Source organism: Larimichthys crocea, chromosome VIII (assembly GCF_000972845.2).
Source record: "Larimichthys crocea isolate SSNF chromosome VIII, L_crocea_2.0, whole genome shotgun sequence".
NCBI classification, from domain to species: Eukaryota; Metazoa; Chordata; class Actinopteri; family Sciaenidae; genus Larimichthys; species Larimichthys crocea.
Genome location: NC_040018.1, coordinates 1297274 through 1320499, shown reverse-complemented (window position 1 = coordinate 1320499; position 23226 = coordinate 1297274). Strand labels below are relative to the sequence as shown.

Below are 23226 nucleotides of genomic sequence, written 5' to 3'. Positions count from 1 at the left end.
ACTCTAATCGATTTGAGTGTGATTGATAACTGATAAGGCAACGAGTGAGGAAGAATTAAATTATTATTAAATTATTGATTAAAGTTTCACTTATTTTATTCATTTAAATGATAATTTAATCAATAAAAGGTGTCCAGACATGACATGTTCTTTTTAACCTCTGTACATGGTGCGCACACTCTACCAGGTGAATTTACATGACATGTTCTAACACATCAACATGCTCACAATGATGTTTACTATCATAGTTAAGCAAGTTGAAGCTAGTGTCAGTGCAGATATTTGGTCATATACAGGACCGATTAAAAAAGTCTGACCTGCAGCCGGCACTAGAGGAAAAGTCTTTAGGATTTGTCCCTGTGTGATGAACATCTGTACAAAATGTCATGATGATTGATCCAATAGTTGGAACAAAGTGGTCATGCTGCTAGTGTGGCTAAAAAGTCTTAAAAGTGACGAGAAGCAAGATAAGCTGCAGACCCTACAGACAAACAAGAGTCAAGACAACCCCTCCAAAAGATATTTGACTGAAGCTGGTGATTATTTTTTATTATCCATGAATCTACATCATCGTTTCTCAAACTTTTCACACCCTGTACCGCCTCAGAAAACGTTCGGCTCTCCAAGTACAACCGTTAAAATGCAGCAGCGCAAGGCAGACAGTTCAGTCAGGAGGCAGGTTTATTCCTAATAAGATGATTTTACTGTTGACTGATGTTGAATCCTGAACAGAACTGATTCAAGAACCAGAGATCATTTAGTGGAAAAGGGGAACTGCTGATGTGTACTTTCATGTAGTCGGTCTGAATGTAGATGTCTGCAATGAACTCTCTTGTGACAATGTATCAGGCTGATATTGAAACCAAATATTACAGAAATTGCAGAACTTCAATTACATTCCTGCAATCTCACTTTATTTTAAAATGTTGTATTTCGTTGTACGTACCATTAGTTTACGAACGTAGATTTGTCCATAAAATGTTACAAATTTCTGAAAAATGCTGATCAGGATCTCCCAGTTTACAATATGAAATGGAGAGACACTGGCACCAGAAAATGTACTCAAAATTAATCAACAATTGAATAATTAAAATCATTCGTTACAGTCATTTTATTGAGCAGAAATGCCAAACATCTCATCTGTGTTCATTTGCTGCTTTTCTCTGTTTTTATCATTAAAAAAAATCAAATATCTTTGGATTCTGCACTGTTGGACAAAAGAAGCCATTTCAATACACATTAGGCTCACGATTCTATAAACAATTAAGTGATTAATCAAAATATAATCGACACAATCAATTAGTGGTGATAATAAGTTTGCTGTGGTCCGATAATGCTTAATTTTCCACTAACTGGCTTTGGAATTGGTCAATTAACTAATAATTTCAGCACTAAATTGAAGTGTTATTCTGCATGTTGATTCATTTTCATGAAACATGAAAATGAAAAAAGGCCATCGGGGAGATCAACGTCCAAGAGCCTCATTGGCTGAGAAAGACAGACTCTCGTGTAATTAAAAAAACTAATTGTTGGAAGGTTACATGGATCTATACTTCTCACTGTCAATCATCCACACAATTATTTACACAAAAGGAGCAAGTGGGATTGAGTTGCCAAGGCAACATCTCTCTGATCCATCCCTGCAGTTATTTCCTCAGTACTGGAGTTTTTCCCATCTCTCAAACGAGCTCGTGTGTTTTCTTGCTTTATTTGTTTTGATCTCAGAGAAATTGATGCGTGTCATGGATTGTGATTAAATCCCACTTGTTTTGCTTTGGTTATGTGTGTGTGTCTCTGTTCGGATTACAGCTATATTTAGTGCTATGTAAATCGACATCAGAGGGGAAAAAAGACGTGCGGTGGCGGAGCTTCTGTACTCGATGCCTCGATGGGATGCGGCTCTGGCACTGTAGGTTCATTCCACCTCCATCTCTTTGCTTCTCATCCAGCAAAAACGCCTCGAGACTTTCACAGTGTCAGCATATTTGTAAGCTTTAACAGTAGTTAGTTTTTAACACGCAACCCACAGTACTGATTTGTGACTAAGTGGGGACCTCCGTTCCTCCTCTCCATTGAGCTCTTACCAAAAATGCCTTGAACTGAAAAGAAGACAACAACAACTCAGCGCTGTAATTAAACTAAATTTTAACAATTGTCAGTTCTATTTGTACAATATTGAACAGGAGTCACAAAAGTGCACAAGAGGCATTGGTTCAAAAGGAAGGATCGTAGGTTTGTGTTATCCAGGTTCAGTAGGGCTAAACAGACAGAAGCCAAAAAAAAAAAAAAGTCCCTTCATAGATAATCTCAATCTTATAAGATCAAAACAGTGATGAAAAAATAAAGACTTATTATAACATCATAGTAAATATGTCACTACAACATCTGCCTTTGATTTCAAATGTATCGTTCCAAGATCCTGCAAACAAAACCTGCAAATCCAACAATTTGGTATATTTTTATATATTATTGTACATCTATAGAGACATTAGGTTAAGGATAATTTACTTTGTTTGTTCTAGAAACACTAGTTGTAGAGAGGCACCAAAAATAAATAAATATGTAAAACAAAAAAACAAATATCTGACAGGGGTTGTGGTGAAAAGGCCCGTGCCTGTCTAAACGTTTTCAGTGGAGTATTCACCCATCGAGCAGCACCAAGTCCCCTCACCCAAAAATAACCACCACCATAACAAAAACCAACGTATAGGAAGCACATCAACAGCCTCGGAGACATAGGTCTTCGTTCTACAAATGGAAAACAATACTATTGCACACACACACACACAAATCCTTTGAACACTACACTATACTCATGGCAAAATGGGGTTCCTATTATTACATCTGGATGTTTGTGAAGGAAAGCTCCTGAGACGAGGAAGTTTTCCTTCTTTATGAAAATATAATTCAACCGTGTGTTTACTGGGAAAACAAACACACACAAAAAAAACACCCACAAGAGAGTTGATGAATTCCTTCTGTGGTCCCTTCTCAGAGTTTTTTTGTTTTTTTTTTAGTTTGTCACCACATTCACATCCTCGGGATGAGCTCACCTGCTTGTGTTTTTCTTATCTTATTAGAGAGGATGTTTCATCAGGGTTTCTCACAAAAAAAACAAAAAAATGAAAGAAGTTATTATTATGGTGATGGTCATCACTTGGCCAGTTCTCCTTGCCAGGTGGATTTTAAACTCACCTGGAGGCACTTTGTGTCACGGCCATTTGTCATATATATATATGTGCATATAATCTAATGAGTACAAACTGTCTTCTAACACACCTGAGATAGACGGGAGGCAACAGCAAGGACAGTCTGTAGAAAGATTTCGTGTCTAATTCTCTGGAGGGGGGCCACAAGGATAAACACCAATTATTACTTGAGTGATGGTGAACAGCATTGTCTTTGTGTGTTATTCGATATTTAGCCCTTTTAAGTCCCCTCTTCTACTCTAAACTCGGACTGCCTGTGAAGAAGCACTGCAGCCTTGAGGAAAAAAAAAAAAAAAGACAGATGGACAGAATCTAAGAACCCACCACCAGCTTTTTAAAAGCCCCCCCCCCACAGAAACGGATGAGTAAGCTCAAAGTGTGACTCTTGATTTAGTTTCAGAATGCCAGCATACAATGGAGCCGTTTGGTGGAGCATGCTGGCCTTCCTCCTGCCAGTCTCTCTCTCCCTCTCCAAAAAAAAAAAAAAAAAAAATCTCTTTCTCGCATGGTAGTGTTTATTAGAAGCCAAAGCTGAGTGGACATCACCTTTGGGGGAGTAGGTGCCACATAGTTTCTGCCCTGAAGTACCTGACCTCTGACCCTTTTCAACTCAGTGCCACTTTTCTCAGTTATCAGCACCTAGCTTAGAGAGCCCCTGCCTGAACTCATGCAGCTCGTCTATCTTCCCATCCAGAACATCCATGAACTTCTTCAGCTCGCCCTTCATGTTGCCCTGCTTTTGTCGACTGTCGTCTATGTCCACCTGGAGACTCCCTATCCTCCCCTCCAGGTCGCTGTTCTTCATCTCTGCAGCCTGCGGGAAAAAGAGAACAGTGGTAGATTACAGCAAATGGTGGATAGAGGCAAATAAAAGATATTTCTTAAGACGGATGCCATTTGATGTAGCAGTACAGGTGTGTTCTAGCAGAAAAAATAGATAAAAAGCAACATTAACTTATTTACATCATCAGGACAGAAAAGTATCATTACAGAAAGTAAACATACATCTTTGTGGGAGAATGGGAGTAGAAAGCAAGTCTTTCAGACTGGGAGGCGACACGAGTGACACATTAATGCCGAGGATACCATTGAAGGGAGGGGTTTAAAATAGGAGTTCTAAATGGGTGTTGCGTCTACATGACTGTATCCTCCAGCTGACTCCTGAAACCTGACCTCCACGTGGGGTGTCGTCTTTAAATAGAGGGGAGCAGTGACCACAAACACAGCAGAAGTGGAGTCATTTTTAAGCAGGTTAATATCTGCAGCAGGAAAGTCATTTTCCGCTATTTCACATTAGTCTTGAACTTTTGACTTGAATTAACGGCGGCTGAGTTTTCATTTAGAGACTTGTGGATAGACTGAGGTATTCGAGAAATCCAATTGTCTATGCTTCTCCTCAGTTTGGATGGCTGCTTAGATAAACTCCTGCTTCAGCCGGTTCTGTTGTCACTGTCATTCATCCAGCTGGTTGTTGCAGAAACAAACCAGGCAGTCGAGCTTTGTGAAACACAAAAACTTCAGGCATGCCACTGTTGGTTTTATCCTCCTCCCTGCCTGGCATGAAAGGCAGCACATGCATGACAGCTTGGATGATAAAAATCCTGCTCTGAGTCAGTCTGAACAGGGCGAGATGAGCGTCACTATCAATGCAGCTCATGTCAGACTTGGCACTCACGGGGTGTACAGTCATTCACCAAGCCTGGCACTTCTGGTTTTGCAGAAACCAGAAGTCTGATGTTACTCAATGAGGGATTGGTTTTGAAGAACAGGTGCTCTTTGGTACAAAAGAAGGGGGGGTGTGACAGACGTTAATCTGTATTGTTTTTGGCAACAGCAGATTCCCACACCCAACTTAACGTCACGCAAACACACCTATGGAAAGAGTTTGTCATTGAAGCTCTCAGCAGAACTCTCAAACGACTTCAGCTGATGTTGCAGTCAGCAAAACCGATCAAATCTGCAACGCTGGGAAACTAATAAGCCGTGACAGAGATGTATTATCTCTGTTCCTCTGGTGAGGACGAGGAAACCTTTTCAAAAGGAGGCAATAATCCACACTGCTGTACTGGGGATGGACCTTTATTAATAGATACAGTAACCACAATGTGCGTTAGCGAGACACGTGATAGGAACGTTGTGTCACCAGCCCTCGGGCAGAATGGTGAATAAGAACTCTTCTTCTTTACCTCCGTCTGAAAGCGCTCCTTACGCCTCAGAGCATGTGTGTTACCTCGCTGTACCAGACATTGTGTCCTTGCGTGTAAGCTCGGGGTCTGTGCAAGCTCTGCTGTTTTTATACTCTGCTGTGTACCCTAACCCTGAGAAAAATGTGGGGGCTTTTAAACGTACCTGCAGTTTTGTGGTGATGCTCTCACACTCTGCCATGAGCTGAGGGATTATCTCTGCCTGCTTCCTCAGGTTCTCCAGCTCCTGGGGACAAAAACAAAATGAAACACACAACAGAAAACAGTTAAGCACTAATAAAAAGGTAACAAAATCTACCTACAAACAAGATATAATATGTTAATTAGTCAGCTTCAATCTGTACAAAAGCTAAAGTGTAAGAACGATTTTTATGAAGGGTCATGTGCTGGACTATTTCTTGACCAGCAGCAAGGACTTCCTGCAAACGTGGATTCATGTTTGCCTAAATAAAACACAAAATTATTATTTTAATCATCTGATCAAAGAGTAAGTAAAGAGAAGTACAAATTGATGCCTGATGACAGCTTTTTTCTGTGCTGCAGACACTTTTCAGACGGTACCAACAGCCGTGACCCCGGGGGCATTTAAATTTGTTCTGAAGATGTCACAGGTAATTGGGATGCTGTGGCAGTGACACAAAGCAGATAATTACAGATGAGCATGAATGTTTGTTTTCTTCTCAATTAGACGTCTATAATTATTCGGAATTTTTTCATCCGTAGCAGCTCTGAAGCAAACGCCTCATACACTTTCATATCATCTGTTATCGCCTCGAGAACTTCCACATCAGGTAATAATTGGCCGGGTCTCCGTCATCACCTGCAGCAGCTTTGTTCTGTTAGTTCATGGCTGGCCGGCAGCTGGGGTCAACAGCATGGTGAATGCTTAATAATTCATAGGCACGTTTTTTTAATTGGAAGAGTTAAGCGTGCGCATTTCTGGAAGGGAGTGAGTCACTCGGTGAATGAGCCTCTGTGGGCCGTTAGAGCTCTGCAAACAATGAGACTTCTTCTGCCCCTTCGGTCAGCGGTCAGAGCAATATGGCTGATGCACAGGACTATGGAAATGCTGAAGCCCCCAAAGGACGTGTTTCTTTTCTTATACTCCTTTAAAAAAAACAGCTCCAGCTCTTTGAACTACTTCCTCGCTTTTGTTGTGTAACATATACCGCTCTCGAAGGAAAGATTTATATGTTCTATTAATACTCGGGCTGCCAGGTGCTAAACTCGAATATCCCAGACACACTGTTTACCTCAGGGAATTTGAAATGTCTTTACACAGCACAGCGATAAATGTCATTACTTTGCAACTCTGTAATAATCAGCGTTAAAGTCAAACTAAACGACAATCACCAGAAAATAAACTGAGGAATGATTAATCATTTAAGTCATTTATCAAGCAAAAGTATCAAACATTTGCTTGTTACTGCTTCTGAAATGTGTGGACGTACTGCTCGTCTTTAACTGAATATCTTTGTGTTATGATTTTTTCCAACTAAAGCTTCCACAATCATTCAATCGACAGAAGACTATTGATTATTGCAAAAAAATGCCACACGTTTGATGGTTCCAGGTTCTCAAATGTGATTTTCTGATGTTTAATATTTAAAGCTGTTAATAAGACATACTGCAGATTTTTTTAATTTCATAGATTTAAAACTCCAGGACAGACTAAACAGTGTCCTAACTATTGCAGTGTCCAGGTATACACACTGCTCCAAACACCAACAGAAAGCAGTTGGTCACTTTACTTTTTTGGCGATCAAACTGTTAAAAAAAAAGATCTTCAAGAACTTGGCCAAGTATCCACGACACACTTGAAAAGCCAAAGTGAACAGAAATAAATGCTGAAATACTGCCTTCTGCCACTGAAACCGAAATATATACAGATTTCTACTGGCCAATGAGACTGTCAGAGCTTGTCAGTAGTCAGTGCTAATCATTTGTCTGCAGACAGAACATTTAACAAGCAACAAGCAAAGGTCAAAAGACTTTGTGGACGCACAGGGTTCATCCTCATTAGGAATAACAGCACCATTGAGCTCCGCTGAGCTGACAGTCAGCTAGTTTGGATTATGGATGATTGATGCAGTAGATAAGGCGCGAATGGTATCTGTGCCAAAATTCCCTGCTGCTCTGATTAAAGACGGACGGATTTTCCACCTTCCCTTTGTCTGACCATTTTTCACAGTGGAGTTAAATAGTACCAAAAAACTGTTAATTTGTAAAACAAAGGGCAGTATAAAATGCTTGGCTTTAGCTGCATAGGTGAAAAAATAACAGATCTATACTAAATCCAAGACGAAACCTATCATTTCCTGCTGAGGTATAATCACCTCCTGAGGGAGAGGAGTGGTACTGTGAAAGAACAAGAGGCGAAGGGCTGGTGTACTGTAAGGAGACACACTGAAATGTTGGAATGAGGAAGAGAAAGTAGATCTGTAAAGGGGTGGAGTGCTGGCCTGAAAACTGTGATTTCTTTGATGTTAGAAAGGATGAAGGGCATTGAGTGAACCATAAACCTTCAAGTTAAAAAAAAAAAAAGGATTGTTTTAGAGACTCAGCTCTCAACAGTGGCCTCATTGTTTCAAGACTAAAGTTAATGCAGTCGTCTCACCTGCTCTTTGTCGTGTAGCTCAGTCTCCAGCTCCCGCACTCGTACGCTCAGTTGGGCGTTCTTCTGCTTCTCCTGATCGGCTTCTTTACACTGAGCTTCTAGTTCTGCAATCTACGACAGAAGATGTTTTTTAGTGTGAGAAGCATCAACAAGTTTGTGGTTTGTTTACCCATCATACACCTGTTCTGTTAATTTGTATCGGTGGGAATATTAGAAGTGGTGTCATCTTGAAAACTGGCACTAGTAGTTACAAATAAACTTGCGGCATGTTATAAAACATTTTTGCAACACCGGCCCAGCTGCAGTGAGAGCCCACATTGATTATGAAACTAAAATGATTCTATTTATAGTGGACTCTGGTGCAGGCAACACAGAAGCTAATAAAAAAGTACTGTACTTTGCTCACTCAGTGTGGAGAAACTGAAAAAGCCATAACAGATTAACAAAACGGAATATGTTCATTTTGTGATGGTTTGTGGAGCCGTTTTCCTTCTTTTACAGACGAGGTAACAGAATTTCAACCGCTGACCTTTCTTGCCAGCTGGATTGATGGTTTTTGTACATTGTTAAGTTCCCTGTAGGAGTGCGTGACGGTATTACCTTTTCCCTGAGCGTGTCACTCTCCTCCTTGCAGACACTGAGTTGCTTCTTCCAGCTCTCAACATTAGCCGAGGACTCCTGCAGTGCGTCCACCAGCCTGGCATTATTTTCTCTTAAAGTCTGCAGCTCTGTTTCCCACTTCTTGGCGTTGGTGTTGCTGCCAGACAGGAAAGACAGAAAGAGAGAGAGAGAAGGGAGAGGGGAGAGTTATTAATGGGAAGAAAAATTTAGACAGGTTAGTGCTGAAATGCCGAGGCTTGTGCCCACTGACATGACACATAATGCTTCAGAATCCTTCCAGTCATGACTATTTAATTAGCTGTGATGTACATCACACTGTCAAGAGATATTTAGACCATAAAAAAGAAATGAGTGGGAAAAGTCTCAAGAGCTGTGACTGTGATTTACACCGCTGTGCACTTTGTTATCTTTTCATATGTGTGTTACTGTCTTATCAATAAGGTCGGAGAGGTTGTGATGTTTATTTAGTATGCATCACTGTTCCCTTTCATATGCATGGCTTGGTTCGAGTATGCTGTTCTCCACCAAATGTGGACTGACTTGCACCGCAGCGTTTTGCAGTCCTCGGCTGTTTTTCGCTACAGTGACACACTTCCACCGAACACAATCTCAACCTGGACAAGTTTAATAATACATGATGTAAGTTTGACGCACTGCTACGAAACACATGCCTGTCATTACACGACAATGTTTTGAATCAGCGTTTCAAACTAACAATGATAAAGTTTTATTTTACAGGCTGGTGATTTCTGAAGGAACTCTCCAGTTTGGTACCAATTACAAGGCAGAGACAGCTGCTTGGGTTTGGTTAGTTCTTCAGAGTAGTTTCTTTTAATTCAACTTTAATTCAAACCCATGGTAATATTCTTTAGAAATCTAATGATGTTTATGCAGCGTGGATTTCATCTTCTGACCTCAGACAGAAACACTTCATCTTGTTTAGACCTTGAAGGGAAGTGAGCTGAATTAAAATAATTCATGCAAGGAATCATTCTTAAATTCATGTGCAAATAATAACAAGAAATGTAAAAATAGAAATCATTCTTAAATTCATGTGCACATAATAACAAGAAATGTAAAAATAGAAATCATTCTTACATGGAAGTTAGATAATGACAAAAGTAATTCAATTAAATAGCAAGAAATCAAATGAGATATTAGGAAAACACATAATTTCAGAAGTCATTAAACGATGTAAATATGTAATATAATATAACACTGGAACCATACTTTTGTATACTCTAAGCATATTTTACCTGCTGTCTAATGACTAGAACATTCTCTAGTGTACAGCAGCAATTTCTAACATAATTAGTACCAAATTAAATTTGTCCTGTCTATGAATCTTCTTCAGAATGATTTTATATCAGTTCAGTTTCTTTCTATGGAAAGGACTAAACCTGTAAATTAAAGTGTTAGCCACACCACCACCACAGATGTTCAAATTAGCAGACCTTCCCTGGTAATACTTAAGGATAATTATATTTTCTTCATCTCAGGGCCTTTTATCATATATGCATCAAATATGTCTCTGATGTTTTGCTGTATAGTGCTAATTCTGAAATGTTCTCGCTGTAGTTTTTGTTGGCTCTGATGCCCTGGGGTCATTTTAATCCAATTTGGAGCCACATCTGGTGTTTTATGCATTTACTGATTTATACATTCAGCATCTGGATTATAAAGACCAGATAAACAAATGGTGGCGTGGAGCAACAGCATCACTCTTTAGATTAGATCAGATGATCTCTGGGCCCTCTGGGGACATGATATCATCCCAGCAGCAATAAAAATGAAGAGGGGGAACATTTGAGCACAGTTTGGTGCGGAGACAATTAGAGCACAAGAAGAAAACTGTATGAAAGTGATTAGAGACTGCTGTGTTTGGAGTTAGTGACATCATGCCCCTTCAAGTGAGTTTGGCTGTGTTGTGAGACTCAGTTAACTCATTATAAATAAGGATACGCATGGGTGACATTAAATTGCCCAAATGCTTTAGAAAGACTGTGCGTTTACACAACAGATATCTTTTTACCTGTAAACAATTCTTGAATAATTATGATAAATAAACAGGTTTTATGATAGTATATTTGACTGAGCATTGTGATTAGTGTCTGTAGCCATATAGTGAGTCCTTATAATCGCAGTGCAGCACTGATACATGACTCCACAAACAGTATCAGCTCTGTTTAGTTCACTGTAGTTCATTCAAATAAACGGACTCCCAACACCTGTGCATTTTCTGTTTTTGCTCCAGAGAGAGTTTACACAGTTTACACATCATCGCCAGCTGCAGACTGAGTTCTGTGAATTTTAATTTGCTCATGATGAGATAATTTCCGAATGAAGGAGAAAACAGACTCCAAAACTGTTTGTTTTTTTAACGTTATGTGTATCAGAGGGGACTGCCCATTATCGCACATTCCCGTTAGACTGGAGGCCCAACAACCCATTATCATAAAAACTTGTTTTTAGGATAAAAGGCTTGTTTTTCTGAAAATACACTCTGCCTGGAGTTTCTGTCTTTATTATCTTTGTGTTTCTGGATGTGCAGTAAAGGATGAAGTTGTTATGGTATCAACAGTCAGTTACAATGATGAACACGTGGTTAACATTGTGAAATGGTTGCAGTTTGGTATCACCAATAAAACAGATGTAACTAATGTACTTATTGGTGTCTATTCACGAAACAAAAGGTCTTTCAAAGCAACTGACGCTTGTTTTCAGAAAGACAGGCTGTTGAACAAATGGGACATTTCTTGGACTATTGGGGTTTTAGAATAAATCAGCTGTCAGAAAGATGGCACGACAACATTTGGAGTCGGATGAGAATTATCAAAAAGAAGGCTGATAGATCTTGTTACTGATTAAATACAAAGAGGTGATTTTATCATGAGTTGCACCTCACGTCATTGAAGAGAATCTTTAATCTTTCTATGAAATAAAACCTCACCTCTGCTCCACTGCACTCTTGAGACGTTCATTCTCGCTCTTCAGCACAGCGGCCTCTGGGCCGACATGGGAGATTTTCTCATCGTCTGTCCCATTAATGCTGGACGCCTGGTTGTTTGAGGGCGTCTCGCGTCCAGACTCCTGGTAGGAAACGGAGGGAGGTTTTAATTTGATCAAAGCTCACCTGCAGCTTTCTAAAAGTTTGATGGCCTAAAATCAATAAATGTGTCCCGTAAAGCTCTGACTATGATGACAGGGCCGCAGGCTACTTTGGGAGAAACACTGTAAACACCCCGGACACGTCATCGATGTCATCTATGACAGCGGAGGGGTGAGGAGAAACCGTTGCCAGTATTCATCATGTCATATGGCCCAGCAGCTTTGTGAGTCTGATTCCTGCCATCTGGAGTCAAAGCAGGCAGAGAGCAGGCCTGGCAGCCGGTGACCGGGCAGTGACTGCTGGTTCTACCTCAAATCAATTCTGTTTACTTACTCACTTAGAGAATTATCAATTGGAGATCATTTGTGTACTAGAAACCTTTATTTTTTTATTACTCTCACTGGCTTCCTTATTGTCTTAACTGCTGTAGCGCCTGCCAGATAGTAAGTAGATGACCTTGACCTTTCATTAATGATGATTCACACTGCTGGATGAATGATTTATGTCGTGTTGACATGTAATATTTAACACAAGCTTTATAGAAATATTTGAAAAACACCCTTTGGTGTTTGTGAGGGAAAGTGAGCTACACTGAAATGTTCCATTATATTACTTCCTCCGCAGTGCTGCTTGTTTTCTCTCTGTAGAGGCCGACAGTGACTGTAGAGGAGACAGTCAAGACAGCAGAGGTGTTGTTTGAATCAGAATTTTAGACAGCAGAAAGATATAATTTACCTGGGAGTGATTACTCAACGTCTCCACCTTCTCTTGAGATTTGTCCCTTGCTAGCTTGGCTGCTTCTTTTACCTCCTGGAACTTCTCGGCAAACTGAAAACATGAGAGAGATTGAAAGAGCTTTGACGATTAGTGGCAATACCCGGCCTGTCACAGTTTATTTTTAAAAAAAAACAAAGCCATTTATCTCGTGACAGTGAGGATTGACAGATCAGATGTACCCTTAAATCTTTCGTATCACTTTATTTCTCCATCTGATGTCAAATTAATACATTTTTTATCCTGCCACACTCGAGCTTTAGGACAAATACACAAATTAATCATCTCTAAGTTGTCATGTGATGCTGCAGAAATGTTTCCTATCACCTTGGCCAGTTGCTGTTCTGAAGAGAAGCCTAGTCCAAACACAGTGTTGGCCCTGCTGTCCGCCCATTGGCCAAACTTCTGCGATGTCTTGGTGAACGTCATGTTGGGTGTGATGGTGCTGTTGATGATCACCTGTCAGGACAAAATAACTTATTAATGGAGATCATGCTGTAAATCAATACAGATGTGCAGACTTCCAGCACAGATCCATCCGACTGTCACACTCTCCCTGAAAGACGCCTGCTGCTGGGTTGTTTTTCTTGGTTCAGCCAAGACGTTAAAAAAGGAGTTTAATGATGAATAGTCCTATTGATTGGATAAAGGACAATCCTCTATTGTAGCTCCATTCATACCAGAGTACATCTCTAATACCCTGCCCATGTCTTTCACCATGCCCCCACTGACAGGTTTGATTACAATTAGCACATTTATTTTTTCTCAGGATGATCCACTTAATAAAAAGTTTCTTATGCATGTTTGAGAGATCCACTACAATATGATGCGATTTTGTATTCAGAGCAATCTTGGATATGTAATGAGGGAGTAATACAAAAACGCCTTTTATACATTAAAGAGATTTTATACATTAAGAAATTCAGCATAAATTTTGGTTGCTGGGTGAGTGGTCAGTCACATGTGACAAGTCATGTGGGACTTCAAGATTTCCAAAGTTTTGTCTGAATTGACTTTGCTACGACTTAATGGCAACTCTTAGAGTCAAATGAAATGAAAGTAAAATTAAAGTAATTTGTTAATGGGGTTCTTACAGCTATCAAATTTTCATTAGATTGTACTAACTGAGGTGTCTACTCTCCAAATTAATAATGCAAAATCCTCCACTTTAAAGATTTTGGTCACATGCAAGCAGTGCAAATAAAGACACACCATACGTTCCACCTCACTCAATTTATCATGGCCAAGCAGTCCATGGGAGACCCCAGTGACGTGGGAGGTTTAGTGGAGTGCAAGTACCGTATGTGTATGAAAAACTTTTGAATTATGTGTATAAGTAATTTTGTTTCACAATCACAAATAAAGATTTATTCACAAAAAAAAGAAAGATAAATGAGTAAATTACTGACACAAACAGACACACTTTATGCAGTGATGACTGCTGACCCACTAACCTCTAAGTGGTCAACAGTAGACATTCATCTGACACTACAGTAGACATTCACCTGTTGTAGCTATGCAGTAAATCAGCTGCCAGAAAACATCTGCTGCAGGCTAAAAATGTAACAAGTGCACGAGGCAGTGACGGTAGCAACAACAGATGCTTCAAACCCAATTTCAGTCTGACCAGACTGCACTGATTTGCGTGTTTACTGCACCAGTATAGATACGTCTGATGCTATATGAACAGCTACATGTGGATGTAAACACAAGCAGCTTCAATTTACTCCTGTGCATGTACACAAACCCAATCCCACCACCAAGATATAAGAGAACTTAAAAACAGCACATGCAAATTACCCCAACAATTAAGAAACAATAGAAGACAGTTTAATCACAGAGCAGCCCTTGTTTCATAGCAACATGGCTCTGAACACAGGATTTGAGAATTCAAATTGCTGACAGACTCGTGTCCTTTTTCTACGCCCCCACCGTCTCCTTCTCTCCATTTTTTCAGTGGCTGAGGTGTTGAAGCACTTTACACTGCATCATTACTGGACACAGAGACCCAAAAAAAAGCAGAGACTGAGCAGAAAGAGCACATTAGTGCACAATCAATAACCCCTTAGCCATTTGTTTCCCCATCTAGAACAATGCCATTGACTCCTAAAGTGTGCACTGCACATAAACGCACAAGAAAAATGTTATTAGTGTACACTGGAAAGATTACAGTTGCTGCTTCGAGGGGTTATAAGAAGGGTGGCAATTCACAGAGGTGCCAGTGGTCTGATTTTTAAATGATCAGTCTCTTTCACAGACTTCATCAAAACGAATGTTACCTAATTTCTTGAGAATATTTAACAGAGCACACCACGTTGGCTCAAAGAGAAGTGTGAAGATAAGATGAAACTTTAATGATCATTGTGGAGAAACTGGGCCGTTGCTCCAGGATAAAGCAAAAACAACAACAAAAAAGGAAAGAATTAGGTAAACAGATGGTAAACATTCATAACTAACTGATGAACACTAGAACACCAACATGTTGTCAAGAAATACATTGTTTCCTGACATAGCCTCAAATTGATCAGTTGCCATATCAGATTCATTTTGAGTAATGCCGTATATTCAAATCTGTGAACATGTCATTGATCATGTATGATGATTTAACACCTACAGAAACAGTATCAGTAGATAAAAAGTACAGCAAAGACACATGATGTGGTATCCAAACTAATGATCTATAAGCTAACATACAGGTTAAGTAAGTAAACTTTATTTCTGCAAGTTATGAGTTACAAGTTGCTGTACAATGCAAGCATAAGTTAAAACAGGAAATAACAATATAAATATAAAAGCATTACACATTACAGGACAAAGTGCTTATGAAACAGGAGTCGTTAGCAGCTTCTTGCAGCTGTGTTTCTTAGAATTAGGGGTTCCATAAGATGAGAGCCACAACCACAAAGGCATGGTCACCTTTGTTTTTCAGCCTATAGATTTCAGGACCACCAGGTCAGTAGACCTCACTGAAGTCAGGGGACACAGTAATTCAGAAATAGAAAGTGGGGTCAGGCGGTGTGTAGTGATTTATGGGATGGAATTTTATGATAAAAATAATTGTAGCCCTACAATGGATTCTACATTCAACTGGTAACCAGTGTAGATTAGCCAACACTGGTGTAATGTGTCATCCAGACACATGTGTCGCCACCAAGACACAGAAGGGCAACTCAAGGTGGTGAAGAGTGAATTACAATAGTCAAGACAGGAGGAGACAAAAACTTGAAAACTTGAATGATCTTGAAGGTCATTTTTGATGATTAATTTGATGTTGGCAATGTTCCTTAGTCCGAAAATAGGATTGGGACACTTTGTGTGACTCTCGAAGTTCATATGTTGGTCAAAGAGAACTTCTAGTTTGTAGCTCACATTTGCGCTGATACTTTCAGGAACAACACTCCTCTATGAGGATGGAGGAAGCTGTCTGACATCCCACCCATGATACAGTAGCTGTTATGCAGCCTTGCAGGGCAGAGTTTACTGAGGTTGCTTAACTTGAAGTAAAAGTATAGCTGGGTATCATCCACATAACAGTCATAAGAAATACACTTAAAGCGGCTAATTAAGAAACCAGGAGGGAGCACGTACAGTACTCTGTTGCCGTCCCATCTTCGTGAGCCCTGTGACTGTATGCTGGCATGTATCAGTGTACATCTCAGTGAGCAAGCGAGTAAGAGTGGGAGGGAGTGACAGAGGGAGGGAGAGTGGAGTGACGCTGGCAGCTGTGCCGGTGGTGAGCCGGGCTGTGGATCAAGTGGCACAGGAGGCGCAGAGCGAGGCACGGCTGGCCAATGGCCTCAGGGTCAGTTAGAAACTCGGAGACAGCCAGAAGGTTATTGGAAAAAATCCTCCTCGGCTGATTATGTGTCTGCAGAGTGCACACAATCTGCAGAGTAAGTAAGTCAGACAGGATATGTTGAACATGGGAGAGGAGTGTATGGGTGGGAATGGCTGTTTGATCACTCAGCACCAAAGGCCAGAAGACAGTCACTGCTGAGCAGTGACTTTTCTACGATGAGAAACTTGCTAACTTGTGACTTCATTCCACATATTATAAAAGTGGCAACCCTGAAACATGGTACCTGAATATTTGGTAGGTAAATGGGTCAATATCACTCACACCATTTAGTGTACCTCGCTGTTTTACTGTGGTCAACAATTGCAATATTCAGTGAATTCCAGCTGGATGTATGGCACAAAGCCTAGTCTTTGAAGGATAGATCAAAATAATGGCAACAAATGGCTATCAAGGAGAGTCACGATGATGAACAGGAGGAACTGGCAGCTGTGTGATGACTGAAACGAAGCCAAAGAAAGACGAGATGGTGGTCGCGGTGTCCTCTCGTCAAAGCGGATAGCAAAATGGAAAAACTGGGACTGATCATCAAGCAGAGGTGTAATTTTTTTTTTTTGCTTTAATGATCTGATGCATATTATCTCACTATATATTAAAAGACCGCATCGACACACTGTTCCCTGCTGGCAGTCATGCAGATTTGGTGTGTGCACACATTTGCAACCTATGGTTAGCCCAAGACCCTTCCCTTCATGGATCCACAGAGACCTTTACGCTAGGGATGAGTGGGTACACCATTAGCTAAAACTGTATTTGTTCAAGCAACTAAATCATCTGCACCCATATCTGTATTCAGAATGGGTGGGGCTGAAATAAAGCCCTATACGGGTTGATCAGAAGTTGCTGTATTTATTAGAAATACTATTTACAGAAGTAACAGTAACATAGTAGTTTACTAGGATTTTTTCAAGTTGCTACATTTATATATTCTCAAACCAATACATTTTAGACATTTTACTCTGATCATACTTATAAATACAATATAATACTTGCTTCAGCAAAGTACTTGCTCAACCCTATATTACACATATCTTTCCAGAACTATGATTCAAGCCTAAATAGTCTACAATTGTGCAATTTCACTTTTAAAAGACAGTGTTACAGGATACAGGAAATTCAGCTTAGACTGGATGACTAGAATTATGATTCTGCCTCAGGTCTTAAAAATCAGCTTAGGAGGGGCGGCATTTAGCTTAGTTGGTAAAGCAACCAGCCCATGTGCGAAGGCTCAGTCCTTGCTGCAGAAGCCCAGGGTTTGAATCCGACCTGTGGCTCTTCACCGCATGTCATTCCCTGTCTCTCTCTCTCCGCATTCCTGTCACTCTTCAGCTGTCTCTGTCAGAAATAAAGCTTGAAAAGGCCAAAAATAAATAAATAAATAAAATCAGCTTAGCCAAGAGCTTAATACGTGTCATGCTTTAGATGACATTCATGCTTTTTAATTATTTGCTGTCCCCAGTTTGTTTTTCCGGACACAAAAGTCAGTGATATGTGAGGTTTGTTTACAAAAGTGAACTTTCTGCTGTTGGAGATTCACACTAGATCAGACCAGCTTTGCTAGGAGTGCATCATAATCCTAACAGATGATTGCTTTGGGAATTGTGTGTGGGGGACAAATACTGAATTCTCAAGCATCAAGGTGGACATGTCACCTTCTGTCCCAGTGGAACTAATGGTTTTTTCCTTGGTGAAAACTTTATGACACACAGGAAACTACATGATGTACTTGGGGTGCAGCTACAATTTAATAGGGGAACAAGTTGTTACCACAGGGAGCTTGGCTCTGGGCTGTAATATCAGCCTATACATTAGGAAACCCTACCAGCCAGAAAAAAACAAGCTCACTTTTTTAGCTTTCTTTTAGCTCACCAGCCCAAATTGTACATTTTGGACACTGGCTGGCAGACATGTAGTAATAAATAAAGAAGAAATAGGTAGATGTAGGATGTAAGATGAAACAATATGAATATAAAATATTCAAAACAAGAGTGGAAAGGTTTTTTTTGTGTGTGTGTTTTTTTTTTTTTTTTTTTTTTTTTTTTTTACATGTTAGCCCAGAAAGTTATCATACTTGGAATAATTCATAAACTACAGCAAGAAGACCTTTCACTGTGTTGTCATCATGCTCGGTATATTGCTGGATGAGAAGTAAGATTCAGGATGAGCGAGAGTCAAAAGTGCTGATATGCTCCTCTACTTGCCATATCATCATCAGAGTGTTGCTTAGCCATCACGGATAGACGAATATAAACTGACGGTCTGTCATAGTTAGAGCGTAGCAGCACAGACTATTCTCCTGGACAGACCTGTCTCGCTTGCAGCTAGTATACAAACTAGAAACTATATTTAACATTTATTTGATATGACTCAACATGTCCTCGCTTACGGTTACTCTGCCCATACCGACATCACTTTGATTTATATAAATTAACTGGAGTCATCGCTATTCAAATTGAGATTTCATTTTATTTCATAAACTTTAAGCCCCATAGCTCACATATAGCTGCTGGCTGCATACATTTTATGACACAGTGCTCTGTTACTCAAGGTTACAGCAGAGTGGAGAGAGCACAGGGAGGATGACAGGAGTGGGAGAGCAGAGAGAGGATTCCTGGCCTTCAGAATATAGAGGACATAATATAGTTGACTCTAGCCTGAAATAAAGTGGATTCCCAATCTCTTTCATGCAAAGAAAAGATTTTGTTGTTTTGCAGGGACTTAAAAAGTAAAAAAAAAAAAATTGTAATATTGTCAGTAGCTCCAAGAATGCTGCTTGATGACATAACAGGTTATATTCTTACCTCACTGGATTTCTAGCTGTGGGGAGAGAGGTATTTTGAAGCTAACAGCTTGACTCAACCAAGCTACGCAGGAATAGAGAAATGATGCATTTTAAATTACCTTAAAGAACTTTTTACTTAAAAAAAAAAAAAAATCATACTGAAAAGCCTCGAGGTGCACAGGAAAATGTGTTCTCATCTAAAAATAACGACAGAAGCTTTTTATATTCAAGCCAGATGGTTGCAGGAACAACCTTATTCAATTTGAATATGTAATTTAATATATGGTTTTCATTTATTAGTCACTGTTAAAGAGTTTCTCCTTAACCGAAAATGCTTGCTATGCAAATACTTTACATTCATATCTATATCTATGTTGAGTTCCTGTGAGACCCACCCTTCAGCTGTTGGGTTAATAATACTGACACTGAACTCTCCTGAGACTGAACCCAAACAGACGATTCACCCAAACAGAGAGGTTCTCGGTAAAAAGGAACAACTATGAGGACATAAACAGACCCGGAACCCTGTCATCCCATTCCGGCTCTGAAGTGGCTCTGCAGGTAATCTGTGTGATCATTTAAGATTGTGTGAAAGGTGATTGCCTGGCAGTGTCAGCACAGGGATACTGCTGTCATAACCCACCTCCAGTTTTCACACACAGGGAGGAAGACTGATCGCCATGGAAACACATAATCTACTCTTTCAGACGGCAGGAGAAGAAGGTGTGAGTGAATATGGGGCACTCATATGAGGTCTACTATCAGATGCACGATTTAATCTTTTCATCGCGCTCTTGTGATGACAAATCAAAAATCATTTTGGAGACTGTTCACAATACAGTTTGCGTTCTATAGCAAAACTAACCCTTTGTTCAACACACGTGTCTAAATAAAAAACATCAAATCAGTGCAGAGTCTGCGAAGAAGAAAAGCTGATCCAATGGGAAGACCATTTAAGAGCACCATCGTCCTTGACTACTGTTGGCTGTTTGTAGACAACAGTAAATTACACATAATTGAGGTTAATTGCAACTCAATAGGTATGTGGCTCTTGGCTGCTGCTCTTGTTAATGTCTTAAAAAGGGGGATGATAGCTGATGTTCAGACTTTAATTTTAACCCTCATGCTACCTTAATAGAGGATGAATTAGCTCAGCTCAGGATAAATGTTATATGATGCTATGTGAGCATAGACGTGCAGTCGTGTCCAAATTCAGACAAATATAGATAAATATGATTTCATGTATGGTGTGTCTTATATTTTTTGTTTCCAACTTCAGTATTTTTCAGCCCAGACTTTATATCCTCATGTTTTGTGTCAAAGTGAATAATGGCGATTGAATTTGGTCCAGTGTTGGGTGGGAGTGCTGCAGCCTGCAGCCGCAAAACAGGCCACATTGTATTCCCTATGAGGAACTGTGCACCATCAGATCACATCCATTAAAAGTACTTGTTTTTGCCACTTATAGGTTTAAACTGTTATTGTAACAATACAATTGTTATTGTAAAACATGACCCTGTAGAGAAATAAAATATTTTCTGTTCTTTTCGCCTGACTGGCTGTGTGTCTAACCACATTTCACTTAAAAAGAAGTCTCGTTCTGAAATCTCAGGAGAGGTGAGGACTTGTTGCAGAAAAAAAACGTAACTGTACTAATGCCAGGCTGGAAAGAGTTTGTTGTGTTGGAGTACAGACAGCATAGCTTAGCATTTTATAAATTATTTTCAATGTCATGGCTGAATATTTAGCTGATTTTGGCAGCATGGATTGGTGTCTGTGTTTATTTGAGCTGGATCATATGGATGAAGAGCTCCTACAAGAGCAGACAAGAAGAGAGCGAATACGCGTAGACGTGTATAAATTCTGTATGGTACACATAGCAGATGCTCAGAGAGAGTGACAACAGGCAAAGGAGGGTGAACCAGCTGCTGCAAGGCTGCAAAGCTCAGGTGGTGCTCCTGTGGGTGCTGTGATGCTATGCCCACAGAGGAGATTTCAAAACGAGACTTCTCATCGAGTGAGGCTTGACACAGACCAGATCAAGTGAAAGGTACATAAAATGTTTCATTTCTCTGTAGGTTCCTTTTCATAATGTTGTCAGACTTATAACAATAACATACGTATCATAAGGATAACGTCATAGCCAGTTTTGCAGCTGCAGGCTCCAGCACTGTACTAATTTTAAAAAGTGTTTTCTCCATTGGTCACTTTTGACACAAAAAAATAAGTTCCAGGTTGGAAAATACAAAAGTTATCCTATGTCTGGTATATCGCCATCTTTATATGTTGCATTTAGCCAAATCATGTCATGGTTTTATTCAATAGTATATTCTACAATATTTACCAAAATGTCATCAAAGATCATCAATCAAATCAACCAAAAATTAATCAACAACAACTTCAAGAGAGACCATGTTCGGAGTGATCATATTTCACAATTTTTGGGCATTTTATAGACTAAATATTTATTTGATTATTCAATAATCAAATATATGATCAGATTATTAATCAACAGAGAAAATAAAAAAAATGTTGTTGCAATAGTTCAAATTAATGTTTCAGAGAAAGTAATTAAAAAGTTTTGAGTTTTGAGTATGGAGACTTCGGCCCATTGCTGGACAGATTGATTATATTATGAGTTGTTTTTCATACATTTCCTATATCCATAAATATATAATCAGTAACAGAAAATGTCATTAATGTTTTGATACCCAGCCTTGATTTCAGTCAGAAAACAGGCAGCCATGAATGACTTTCCTCACATCAGAAGCAGCAGAGCACACAAATATCAATATCAATATGGATTGATGCTGATCAATGTGAGCTACATTTGTAATAGTCTAATATGATCATAACTTTTTTTGTTCATTTCGGGCTTTAAGTGCTCTTTCTCCGCTTCAACTGTCTTTTTGTTTCTCATTGTCTTTCATAGCACACACACACTCACTCACACACACATACCTTGGTTCCATCCACACTGATGATGCGGTAGCTGTTACGTGTGCTGTCATAAAAATAAGAGACAGTGACAGCCTGCTTGCTGGCAGGGACCCAGTTCTTCTTGGTGGTTGGGTCGATTTGGAAGACATGGGCCCTGGTGGTGTAGATCGGCTGCTCCCTGGACAGAGACAATGCGATAAAAGAATCACTACAGATCAGTATGTAATCACAGATCAAGATAATATCCACATTTAACAACAAAAACACACGCTATAGTGTGTATTCAGAATGTTTCTCTATCACATCATGCCTGCAGAGACTCCTCTGTGCCTCCAGAGATCCAGTCCTGAGAGTCTCAGCAGGGATGGGCAAGTGATAATGTAACACAAACCCTAAATCCTGATAGCAACCCAAAGCCATTAGCACATCAACACCGCCTCCCTCCCCATTGGTGACAGTAACACATATGTAGGTGTCTGTGTGAGACATACGTGTATGCTTTCAAATCTATTGTCTAATAAAGACTTCCCTAGTGCACCAAATACATTTGAGACAATCATCTAACACAGTCCACAAAATGTCGTTTTTTTAGGAAAGAATCACAGATGACTGACATCACTCAGAAGAAAGATATCTTAAAGAGGACCAGCCAGTGTGTAGTGGCATCTAGCAGTATAGTAACATCGCCTCATCCTCTTTCTCCTAGCGTGAAGGAAAAACTACAGTGGCTGTGAAAAAAAGAAACACCACGGCCCTGTCTAGAGCCAGAGTTGAGCTTATTTGCTCTGGGCTAATACATGGCGGACTCTGTGAAAGACGACTCATGTCGACCCCCCCCCATAGAACACTGTAATGAGTGATATGAGTGCTGCGATGATTATAAAAGGCATTTAAAAGCATTAACATCAATGTTTTCAATTAAAAGCCTGTTATAAAATCAGTGGTGAATCACCTTTATGGAGCAAGCTACAACTCCATTGGGAAACATTATGTTAACGTGGCTTCCATCCATCTTGGGAATAATGAGTAAATGACAATTGTGGTAAGCTTCTGAGTCATCTTGGTGACCGATGTAGGCAGTATTCACATGACTCAAGTTGAGTTTCAGTCCTTC

At 39.8% G+C, this 23226-nt stretch overlaps 1 protein-coding gene across 2 annotated transcripts in view; it reads right to left on the bottom strand.

Annotated features, from left to right (window-relative positions):
* Window positions 1-2128: 2128 nt before the first annotated feature.
* homer2 (homer scaffold protein 2) overlaps window positions 2129-23226 on the bottom strand; it is a 31004-nt gene continuing 9906 nt past the window's right edge. For both annotated transcript variants that reach the window (XM_027281907.1, XM_010731857.3), the window contains exons 2-9: window positions 22134-22290; window positions 12862-12993; window positions 12496-12588; window positions 11602-11741; window positions 8631-8787; window positions 8031-8141; window positions 5559-5639; window positions 2129-4023 (exon numbers count right to left, since the gene is read on the bottom strand). In XM_027281907.1, the coding sequence (XP_027137708.1) occupies window positions 3835-4023; window positions 5559-5639; window positions 8031-8141; window positions 8631-8787; window positions 11602-11741; window positions 12496-12588; window positions 12862-12993; window positions 22134-22290 (1060 nt within the window). In that variant the 3' untranslated portion in view covers window positions 2129-3834. The remainder of the gene's footprint in view (window positions 4024-5558; window positions 5640-8030; window positions 8142-8630; window positions 8788-11601; window positions 11742-12495; window positions 12589-12861; window positions 12994-22133; window positions 22291-23226) is intronic.